The sequence below is a fragment of the Habropoda laboriosa genome, unplaced genomic scaffold (genome assembly GCF_001263275.1).
Source record: "Habropoda laboriosa isolate 0110345459 unplaced genomic scaffold, ASM126327v1 scaffold12, whole genome shotgun sequence".
Classification (NCBI taxonomy): domain Eukaryota; kingdom Metazoa; phylum Arthropoda; class Insecta; order Hymenoptera; family Apidae; genus Habropoda; species Habropoda laboriosa.
In genome coordinates, this window is record NW_017100132.1 from 719,075 (window position 1) to 731,273 (window position 12,199).

Here is a 12,199-nt window from a genome sequence, read left to right on the forward strand (position 1 = left end):
TAAATTTAGTGTAAACAGAAAAAATATATAATACAATTTATTTCACGGTATTGCAACAAATAAACGTTGAATCAATATTTAATTCGTATAAAAACAATTATTTAACGTAATAATTTTACCTTCACTATGGCTATTCTTAATCTACGACCACAGGTCAACCTGATATCTAATCCTTACGAACTTTAAATTCAGTCTAAACTGAGAAAATATATAATACAATTTATTTCACGGTATTGCAACAAACAAACGTTGAATAGATTCTTAATTCGTATAGAAACATTTATTTAAAATAATAATTTCACCTTCACTATGGCTATTTTAAATTTACGACCAAGGGTCAACCTGATTTTTAATCCTCCGAACTTGATTTCACAACGAGAAAGTAATAAGATCGTTGAAACGTACTTATTTGTCAAAGAAACTTGCAAAAATGTATAAATAATAATATGTAATGTTTTAACAAATTTTTGGAAGTATAAATTAATAATAAAATTGTGAAAATTAATAAATTATACGTTATTATAACATTAATAGAATTATGACTAAACCGAAGTTCGAAGTCGAGTATTTAAAGTCTGATATTACGTGCCTAGCGAGTGCCGGTAATTGTTAAAATTTGTTTAATAATTAGTAATAGAAATTCTAATTGATTCTAATGTATACAAGTGTTACAAGAAGGCTGAGTGTGTACAGGGTGGACATAGACTAGCTAGTAGCCCCCGACCACTCTATTCACATCTCAGAACCTTCAGGTCAAAATACGCCGCGAAGTGTCTAGGGCCCAGTATAAAGGGTAAATGATTTCGCGGGACATCGGCGGGTCCTTATATACCTGCGGTACCCTCTCCCCAAAGTCATTAGCAAAATCGTCGGTTAGGTCAGGCGGGAAATTTTCGCGGGAGATTTTCGCGGGAGATTTCCGATATCGTAACACGGTATAATTTATCAATTTTCACAATTTTATTAAAAATTTATACTTCCGACAATTTGTTATAACATTGCATATAACAATTTATACGTTTTTACAATATTCTTCAATGGAAACATAGGTTTTAGCGTTCTCGTTACTTACTCGTGGTTAAATTAATTTCGTAGGGATTAAAAATCAGGTTGACCTGTGGTCGTAGATTAAAAATAACCATAGTACAGCTAAATTTATCGTGTTAAATAATTCTTCTTACACGAATGAAAAATGTATTCAACGTTTGCTTGTTACAATACCATGAAATAAATTATATTACACATTTTCTCTATTCACACTGAATTTAAAGATTATAACGATTAAAAATCAAGTTGACCTGTGGTCATTTATCAAGAATAATCATAATAAAGCTGAAATTATTGTGTTAAATAATTTTTTTAATACGAATTAGGAATTTATTCAACGTTTGCTTGTTACAATACCATGAAATAAATTATATTATACGTTTTCTATATTTACACTAAATTTATCGTTCTATTCTAACAAGCAAACGTTGAATAAATTCCTAATTCGTATTAAAAAAATTATTTAACACAATAATTTCAGCTTTATTATGATTATTCTTGATAAATGACCACAGGTCAACTTGATTTTTAATCGTTATAATCTTTAAATTCAGTGTGAATAGAGAAAATGTGTAATATAATTCATTTCACGACACTAAAACAAACAAACGTTGAATACATACAAATGTAACGATAGAAATTATTGCAATAATGCGTAATGCAATTGAAAAATTGAAAGAATCAAAAGAAAAAACGCGAATTCTATATTACACATTTTCTCTATTCACACTGAATTTAAAGATTATAACGATTAAAAATCAAGTTGACCTGTGGTCATTTATCAAGAATAATCATAATAAAGCTGAAATTATTGTGTTAAATAATTTTTTTAATACGAATTAGGAATTTATTCAACGTTTGCTTGTTACTATTTGTTACAGTATACTGTCTCGCAATGTAAATTTAAGTAAATTAGGTTGAACTGCACAGAAAATGCACAGAACTGCACAAATAATTCATTTCACGATATTATAACAAGCAAACGTTGAATAAATTTTTCATTCCTATAAAAGGAATTATTTATCACGATAAATTTAGCTGTACTATGGTTATTTTTAATCTACGACCACAGGTCAACCTGATTTTTAATCCCTACGAAATTAATTTAACCACGAGTAAGTAACGAGAACGCTAAAACCTATGTTTCCATTGAAGAATATTGTGAAAACGCATAAATTGTTATATGCAATGTTATAAGAAATGGTCGGAAGTATAAATTTATAACAAAATTGGGAAAACTGACAAATTATACCGTGTTACGGTAACGGAAATCTCCCGCGAAAACTTCCCGCGAAAATTTCCCGCCTGACCTAACCGACGATTTTGCTAATGACTTTGGGGAGAGGGTACCGCTATTAATGTTATAATAACGTATAATTTATTAATTTTCACAATTTTATTATTAATTTATACTTCCAAAAATTTGTTAAAACATTACATATTATTATTTATACATTTTTGCAAGTTTCTTTGACAAATAAGTACGTTTCAACGATCTTATTACTTTCTCGTTGTGAAATCAAGTTCGGAGGATTAAAAATCAGGTTGACCCTTGGTCGTAAATTTAAAATAGCCATAGTGAAGGTGAAATTATTATTTTAAATAAATGTTTCTATACGAATTAAGAATCTATTCAACGTTTGTTTGTTGCAATACCGTGAAATAAATTGTATTATATATTTTCTCAGTTTAGACTGAATTTAAAGTTCGTAAGGATTAGAAATCAGGTTGACCTGTGGTCGTAGATTAAAAATAGCCATGGTGAAGGTAAAATTATTACGTTAAATAATTGTTTTTATACGAATTAAATATTGATTCAACGTTTATTTGTTGCAATACCGTGAAATAAATTGTATTATATATTTTTTCTGTTTACACTAAATTTAAAGTTCTGTTTACATGTTATAACAATTAGAATGTTGACGTTTTGCCGTTTCACGGTTTTTCCTCTGTTAATTATGTGTTTATAAATCATTTCAAACTAAAGCAGCACCATGCCCACCCTTAATTAAACCGTCTCAGTAGTTTACCGTAATTAATAATCTATTTTCGGAATTTATACGAGAATTTTTGAATTTTAGTAAATACTAGAGTCAGTGTCCACCCTGTACACACTCAGCCTTCTTGTAACACTTGTATACATTCGAATTAATTAGAATTTCAATACAATAGACTGAATAACAATTCATTTGAACTAACACTTATTAGAAATTTTCCTTTTCAAACAAATATAAATCATTTTACCAATTACTGATACTTGCTAGACATTTAATATCAGACCTTAAATATTCTCCTTTCGGTTCTTTTAATTACAATCAAATAATTTCTTCTCCAGCAATTGAAATTAATTTTAAATTTTTCATATATTTTCTCTGATATTGAATTTTGTTTACTAATAATTTACCATCCAACGAATTTGCATGAATTGCATGTTAAGTAGTTAGTTGATTTATTATTGTATATTGTAAGCAGATTTGGAACGAGTGCACTACATTCGTGCACTATGCCCACCCTAAATTAAACCGTCTCAGTAGTTTACCGTAATTAATAATCTATTTTCGGAATTTAGGCGAGAATTTTTAAATTTTAGTAAATACCAGAGTCAGTGCATCGCGTATTGAAATAATAGCTTCATCCCTAGTTCGTTTATTATTGAATATTTTTACGCGTTTAACTTATGCTTCTCCCCAACTCTCGTCGTGTATTTTATTCAAATTTTCTTATATTCTAGAATCGAAAAAGATACGAATTCGCGTTTTTTCTTTTGATATTTTCAATTGTTCACTCTCGTTCTACGAAAGCTTACTTCAATAATAATATTGAAAATTTTACTGGTGATTTGGTTTAGTGGTTGTGTTGTGTATTGCCAGCTCAAATATGAGCTGTTTAATGTATATGCTTAAAATGTATTTTTTCTTGTGGCCGCGTGACAGCAACCTGTAAATCTGGCGTGACAGTGAACGTGTTAATAAGTAAATGTTGTTCGAATTATGTCGTGTTTGATGTCATTTTCATCCGAAAAATCTCATCAACATGTTAAGAAAAATTCCAGATGAAAAAAAGTAAAATTAAAGAAATTATATTTTTCTATTATGATTTGTCGAGCTGTGAAATCTCGTAAAGTGTAACGCTGGTGTAGCGTTACACGCTTGACTGACTTCGTGCGAGATAACATGGGCGCAGCAATGACGCAGACCTAGGCGTAAGACCATCCATACTGTCACTTGTAGAATCCAACTTACTGACTCTTGTAGAGAATTTACTGCATTTGTTACTTGTGTTCAAAGGAATCGCAATTTCTTTTCGAAAAAGTAAAATGCTTAAGCGAGTATGTAAATGGTTTAGTGGTAGAGTGGACGAAAGAATTGTTGAATGAATAGTTAAATAGATGAGTAAATATGTAGATAGATATGTGGGGCAAGTTGTTGAGTAAATGAATTGGTAAGTAGATGAGTAGATAAATCAGTAAGTAGATGAGTTGACGAGTAGACAAGTAGGCGAGTAGACGAGTAGACAAGCAAATGGTAAAGCAACAGATGAGCTGATAATTGCATAATCAGTTAGTATACGAGTAGATTAATAGATCAATATACGAGTAGTGAAAATGAATGATGAAATCAAACGATGAGTAAACAAGTAGAAAAAGTAAGGAAGCAGAAAAAGAATAGGCGTGCAAAAGAAATATACAGTAGAATAAAATTAAGTGAATAACTGAGTAGACAAGTAAAAGAAATAGACAAGTGACAAAATAGATGAATTTAAAAATACTTTCAATTATTTATTTACCATAGTCTTGACATTTAAATATACATATTGTATATGAAAATCGATTCTCCTGCTATTTAAATAAATTTGAAAAATTCCCACGGTAAAATCGTTATTTCTATATTAAGAACGAAAAGAGGACGTAAAATGAAGGATAAGCGACACCAGAACCACATTCATATTTTATTTTACCACAGAGACAATAAAAAATACAGAATACACTTCGGTGGCAGGGATGACAGTTTTCTCTAATTAACATACTATTCGTCGTTTCGCAAAACGTCTTATTATCTACGACTATCCTGCATAACCTAATCTAACCTTAAATTCTGCATCAGCTATACCTAATTATAAGTAATTGTATGGCAATAAAATTCAAATTGCAGCATCGGCAACGTGAAACAACGAAATGATTATTCATATAATAAAATAATTGGAACGATAACATTATTTACAAACAGAAAAATATCGTCGTTCGAGTTTTGTCGTATCGTTGAACAAACGAAAATCGCGTTCCGGAATGGAGTGTAAAAAATCAGGTACAACATAAACTCTGGCCATCATGACGGCTGCAAAAATTACATTGCGCGATTTTCGTTCATACGAAATCCAAACAGATTTTTGACAGAAAGTCGAACGATTTAACAGTGGAGAATTATCAAACACATCAGTTACATTGTAAATTCGACGAAGTTCAGGTAAACTCGCAATTCAAAGTATTGAATCGCCTTAAGGATTACATTTACTCCTAAGATAAAGTAAAATTACATTTGCCTCGAAGCTAAATAAATTAAACATTATTTTCAGAGTGTAAATGAACGATAAAATGAACTTTCAACGAGACGATCGAAAGTACAATATATCTATACAGAGGTATATCCAAGAAAATAACAATAAAACACAGGGAAAGATTAAAATGCCGCGAAGAGGAAGTCAAAATGCAAATCTTTCACTGTCACGTGTAATATCTTCTTTTCTATTCAAAGAGGTATTTATCTTCGTAAATCGACCCTTATGTTCGCAACTTCCAGAAATAAAAAAAAAAAACAAACAAACTCGGAAAGCTCCTTCGAAACCAGAAATATTGCATTGATCGTTGCAATTCTATCACAAACATTAATTCTCCTTTACATATAATACTATCTTCATGATACATTCTATGTTACAGTAATTAAATTAATCAGTTTACCTAAATATCATCGAATTGATATAAGAAAAAAAAAAATCTTCTTTCTTTTTCAGTAGTAAAGATCGTTGTGCGTGGAGAGCGCTGCAGCGCGTGCGTGCGCTTTCAGATGTGCCTCGCGTGCCCTCATCACTTCCGGCGTGTCCACCACGCGTCCATCCGGTCCCAATGGCGCGAGAGGACCCCGATAGCCCATCGACGGCGTGTGCTTGTATGTAACTCGAATAGGAGCCAGGTAGACCAGATTTTTTCGCCCGTCGAATACGTCGAGTTCGTAGAATTCGGACGCCTTGGAAGCTGCGCGCGAGTGCGCCGCCATGCGAGCACTTTTCGCGTCCGCCATCTGAAAATGAGGAGAAATATTTATTGTTAATTTAAAAAATATAATTTACCTTCAATTTTTTCTTTATTGTTAATTTTAAAAGTGGAAATTAAGACCTCCTTATGTCTTAAATCCTTCGTTGAATTTTTAAAGTAGAAATTAATTAATGGAAAGCCGTGTAGGAAGCTTGAATTTGAAATATATATTTTTGATGGTTTTTCAGGGCAGATTCAATTGATATCGAGTATTCGAAGGTTCCTAAAAATGTGGAATATGATATGTAATAATTTCCTTAACTTCAAAGTGAAATATGTCACTTTTTATTCCCTTCATTTCCCTTTTCTTAACTTTCAGATAATCTAAAAGATAGTAAAATTAATATTCCACATATCGTTCAAAATTTTTCCCCACAAATTCAAATTAATATCAATATTCAAAAATTTTCTTCACAAATTCAAATTAATATCAATATTCAAAAATTTTCACTGTAGATTGAAATTAATATTCAAAAATTTTCTTCACAAATTCAAATTAATATCAATATTCAAAAATTTTCTTCACAAATTCAAATTAATATCAATATTCAAAAATTTCCCCCAAAGAATTTAAATTTACATTCGAAAGATTCGTCAACGAAGTGTAAAATCTGTTTCCTTTACCTCAGGAGGGTCCATGACGTGTGCATCACGATCCAATGGCACGTACGCCCTCTGTCTCTGCCGTTTCTGCATCACAGTTTCCATGGGGTCCATCATTTGTGGCATATACGACATCTCGTTGTTCTCATACATTTCGTAATCGTTCTGAGCCTTCCTCAATCTGGCCATGGCCTCAGCGTGCAAAGCTAAGTGGGAAGCCCTCGCGTGGGCCACTTCCGGCGTGTCCATGACAAGCCCATCGTTCGACAAAGGGGCTGGAGGACCTCTGTACTTATAGTATTCTCTGTCTTCGTAGGTTTCGGCGATAGACGGTGCCACTAACGCGGCCAGGACTACCTGAAAAGGTGCGCCGAAGAATTACGTTGCATCTTGTGAGTTTCGAAGAAAATTCTTCGGCTTTCAGACCACAGATTATTCGTTGGATAACAGAGACGAGGTCATTCAATGTAATTTTATTTGTTGATATTAAACCGAACTTATGAATGTTAGTTGATTTTTTCTTAAATACGTAGAATACGTATGAATACTATTGTACAAGATAATACTTTTTAAAATTTCATTTGTTTTTTAGGGGGTTATATCTGACATGTGAATGTGGATTGACCTTTTCTTTAGGTATGCAGGAAAGTGAATTTTGAACGGTGATTTTATTTTTCTATTGATTTTACAGTAATGTAAAGAATAATTGTATTAGGTAAATTTGAAAATATTTAAGAATCGATCAATGTAAGCTATTCTGAACTGAAACGAAGCAAAAGAATTCTCTATAAATGAATGTTCAACGTTCAACTATCCTCAATGGTGATTTCCATGGAATCGAAACTTATCGATGACAATGAAGCGATTTCTCCCTGATGTAATCACACTTACAAGCAAGCTCATGTTGTTGGGACACCACCAGCCGCGAAACGAACGTCTCGGTTGCAAGTGTGGCTGGTTCGATCGGTCGATCTACCTTTTATAGCGTTGCGGCGTTGACCAGCGAAACCACGTTACGATGATCACACCTGACATGGAAATTGATACCTTAATTATTTTATCGCTAATGAAGCAAACATGAATTGTACGATGTCATAACGATGTTTTTTGCTGAAACGCGTGAGAAAGTATTGCAGGCTAATGATGAAGTGCCTGTCGAACGAGTAACTTCACATTTCGTTACTCTCAATGTGTACACGATCGATAAATCAGGAGATCGTTAGAGTAACAATTTTTACGTGAATTTCTAAAATTTCTGAATTTTATGAGAATTTCTAGAATCGCGTAATTTGACGTGCATTTTTGAAATTGTTCAATTTTATGTAAATGTTGAAAGTTTTTCATTTAGATGTGAATGTTGAGAACTTTTAAATTTTACGTGAATTGTAAAAATTTTCCAGTTTCATGTGAACTTTAAAAGTTCAAAAGTTTCAAATTTTCAGAGAGATTTAATCGGAATTTAATATACTAGTTCCTTGAAGTTAGTTCCTGTTCTTAAATTCAAAATAATGCACTAAGTATTAACTTATTAATTCCACTGAATTCCAGTCAACTTCCCTATAATGAATACAATTAAACCGAATATAATTAATCGCACACGTAGTTTTCCAAAACTAAATAGTTGAAGAATATAAAAGTACGTAACATATAAAAAGAGTATAAAAGTGTCATTTTAATAACGTAATATTAAAATATCAGTAGAATATTTATACTTGATTTTTACTTACCCTTTAATGTTTATATTTTTCAATTTACTTTCATAAAATGGCGATAAGAACATAAATAAATAACACAAAAATTGTGTATTCAAGTAAAAATTGAAAAAATATCACACGTTATTTTTTTCTATACTAAAAGGACAAGTAGAACGCCTCTAAAAGTGTAAGCAGACGTTAATTGTCAATGAAAAATGGTGATCTACTTAGCAGTCGTCCTCAAACGTCCCTGATGTTTCGTCTCGACTTTTCGAGGTCAGTTTTCACGCGTTGCAATCTCAACCCCCTCGCCACAAATGCGACTTAGGCAGAGAACTTTTCTGCGGTTTCGAAACATGCCCGATTCACGGACGACTAGACGGGATCATAGATCCTCCTGGTGATCCAGTGATCCCTTCAAGGCAGTCCTCTTTTTACGATGAGCTACCGTTCCCTTATAAACGATGGCCCAGATACAGCCTGGCCAATTGGTCATCGATACCGCTTCAAAATTCAGCGATTCTCCTTGACATGTGCATACAGAAATTTTTTATTCATTTTTTCCAGCGACTGCAACACTATTTTTCTATCATAGATTAATATTAAAAATGAAAGTTATTAACATACTTAGAGGAGGAGTAGTTTTAATATTTTATTCAGTGACTGCAACATTTATTTTACACTCGTAGATGAACATTAGGAATAAAAGTTATTAAAATATTTCGAGGAGTATTTTGGAACATTTTCTCCTTTTTTTTTTAAATACTAGAAAAAGGAGATGTACACTACCGGCCAAAAGTTTAGAATCACCGAGCATTGCACTTTAGACAAAACTTTCCTGAAAAAAGTCAGCGACTTTGAGAATTTTTTATCGTTCGAATCAATTGATATGAGACAAATTGATAAAAGTAGAAATGGGATAAACTTGAAATCTATAAAAAATTAGCAGCAGATTTAATATTGATGAAAAGTGGGAGGTGATTCGAAACTTTTTACTGGCAGAGTATATTCATTGTAATGTAATTCTATTTGGAGTGTTCTTTTTTGTAATAAATTCTTCTTTCAGTCTAATGTTTATTCTTCTGTCTAAATAAAAATTGGCGCAAACAAGGAACTGACAGATTTATACTTCGCAGAGATAATAATTTATATTTTATTTTCAAATGTCACCTACTTTGTTTGTAAAATAATTAAAGTGAATAATAGTAAATGCTAATTAACTTAATTTTTTACAGAGATAGTAATTATGAGAAAATTGTGGCATAGCAGTGGTTCAATTTCAATTTATTTTCAAACAGTGTTTACTTCCTTTAGAAAATAATGAAAATAAATGGTAATGAATACTAAGGATAGAAATCACACGAATATTTTAAAGGCAACAAGCGATTATCAATATTAGTCTGATTTTTGTTTTCATATAAAACATTTCTCAAGTATGTGCATTTGAATGTTTACTTTCGGTCACCGTATTATACCAGGTTGTTCGTATAATTGTACATTACACGAGCAAGTAAATTAGAGTAGCGACCTGGTTTGTTTAATTAACATCGATTCAGATCCCCTGTTTACAATGTAACATGATATAATTCGGTCGATAACTTTAAGAAAGAGTTGCGCAAGCTTTTACGCAAACTGGCTCTTCTAACACGCGATGCTTGGAACATGCAACATGATTAGGTTCTGAGTGATTTAAATGAGTTGATAATTTTCGCGTTTTCTGTCAGAAATTCTGTTATCTTTTCACGTATTAAACTACATCCTTCTTCTTTACAAAGCTTGTGTAATTAATGCGACAAAGAATTCAGAATTATAAAAACGTGAAACAGGTTTTATCCGCAATAAATTGACATTGACCAAAGAATAAATTAAAACAAAGTTACAACGTATAATGAGAACTATTGAAATATTAAAAATGATAATTATATATATTGGGTTGGCAACTAAGTTCCCGCCGTTTTTTTAAATTTCAACATTCCGCATGTCGTTAAATGTTTTTGGCATACTGTTTTAAATCATTCGAAAGAGGATGTTTCGTTCTACCGGAATCTTCTTTGTTCGAGTTAATTTATGTTAATTTCTGTTAATTTTCAGATGATTAAAATAGAATGTCAAGTAGAGAAAAATGAGCATTTTCGACACCTCCTTCTTTTTGCTTTTAATCAAGGTTCTAAGGACGCAAAAGCTGCTCGCGACATTTGTGCTATGTATGGAGAGGGTGCCATAGCTGAAAGAACCGCTCGTGATTGGTACGCCAAATTCAAAAATGGAAATAGTTTTGTTCTACCGGAATCTTCTTTGTTCGAGTTAATTTATGTTAATTTCTGTTAATTTTCAGATGATTAAAATAGAATGTCAAGTAGAGAAAAATGAGCATTTTCGACACCTCCTTCTTTTTGCTTTTAATCAAGGTTCTAAGGCCGCAAAGGCTGCTCGCGACATTTGTGCTGTGTATGGAGAGGGTGCCATAGCTGAAAGAACCGCTCGTGATTGGTATGCCAAATTCAAAAATGGAAATAATGCCAACCAACGGAGATTGTGGCTGGTTGATTTTTGTTGTTGTCAGTTAAAGCATGCGGAACCCATGCTCCACACTTCTGAAACTTTCCCATCGAGTGAAGATGCTTCTCTATAGCAGTGTGGGAGCATTCCATTTTCTCTGCCGGTTCCCTTGTCGTTTGACGCGAATTTTCGTGCAAAAGTTGGTTTAATCGCTCTTCATCGAACTCAACTGGACGGCCAGAACGAGGTACGTCTTTGAGGTCAAAATTTCCATTTTTCAATTTGGCATACCAATCACGAGCGGTTCTTTCAGCCATGGCACCCTCTCCATAGACAGCACAAATGTCGCGAGCAGCCTTTGCGGCCTTAGAACCTTGATTAAAAGCAAAAAGAAGGAGGTGTCGAAAATGCTCATTTTTCTCTACTTGGCATTCCATTTTAATGATTTGAAAATTAACATAAATTAACTCGAGCAAAGAAGATTCCGGTAGAACAAAACATCCTCTTTCGAATGATCTAATACATTATGCCAAAAACATTTAACGACATGCGGAATGTTGAAATTGAAAAAAACGGCGGGAACTTAGTTGCCAACCCAATATATAAATTTAAATGTTTTCATTTTATGTGAATGTTCAAAAGTTTCAGATTTTTACTTTTACTATTTGTGCACAAATGGACAAATAACGATGAACATACAAAACAAGTCTCTGCTTCTCGGAAAATACAACCTGAACGTAAGGTATAAAATGGATATTTCAATGAATTACTTTTCTGATCACACACACACAGTAATTTTTAAAATAAAATTACTTCAGTTATCAATGAATAAGCTTCCAAAGGTGTAGAAATCAATTTAATTTCTCTGAATGCTGTTCAGATAATTCTGTGAGAATCGTGATAGATGAAACAATCGTAACTCTTTTCAGTTGGTATTATATGAAATTTTCGTTAATGGCTCTATTCAGTAGGAATGCGTTCACGTTGCACGCGTTCAAACAAGCTACAATTCTCGACCTTTACGAAAGGAACGAATCACGATGCTCGA

At 32.5% G+C, this 12,199-nt stretch overlaps 1 protein-coding gene across 1 annotated transcript; it reads right to left on the reverse strand.

Moving 5' to 3' along the window:
* Positions 1 to 6,050: 6,050 nt before the first annotated feature.
* LOC108575594 lies at positions 6,051 to 7,861 on the reverse strand. Its single transcript, XM_017938463.1, has 3 exons — positions 7,846 to 7,861; positions 6,980 to 7,311; positions 6,051 to 6,341 (listed from the first exon to the last, which is right to left on the reverse strand). The coding sequence occupies exons 1-3, from the start codon at positions 7,859 to 7,861 to the stop codon at positions 6,051 to 6,053; spliced, it is 639 nt and encodes a 212-aa protein (XP_017793952.1).
* Between the last annotated feature and the right edge of the window lie 4,338 nt (positions 7,862 to 12,199).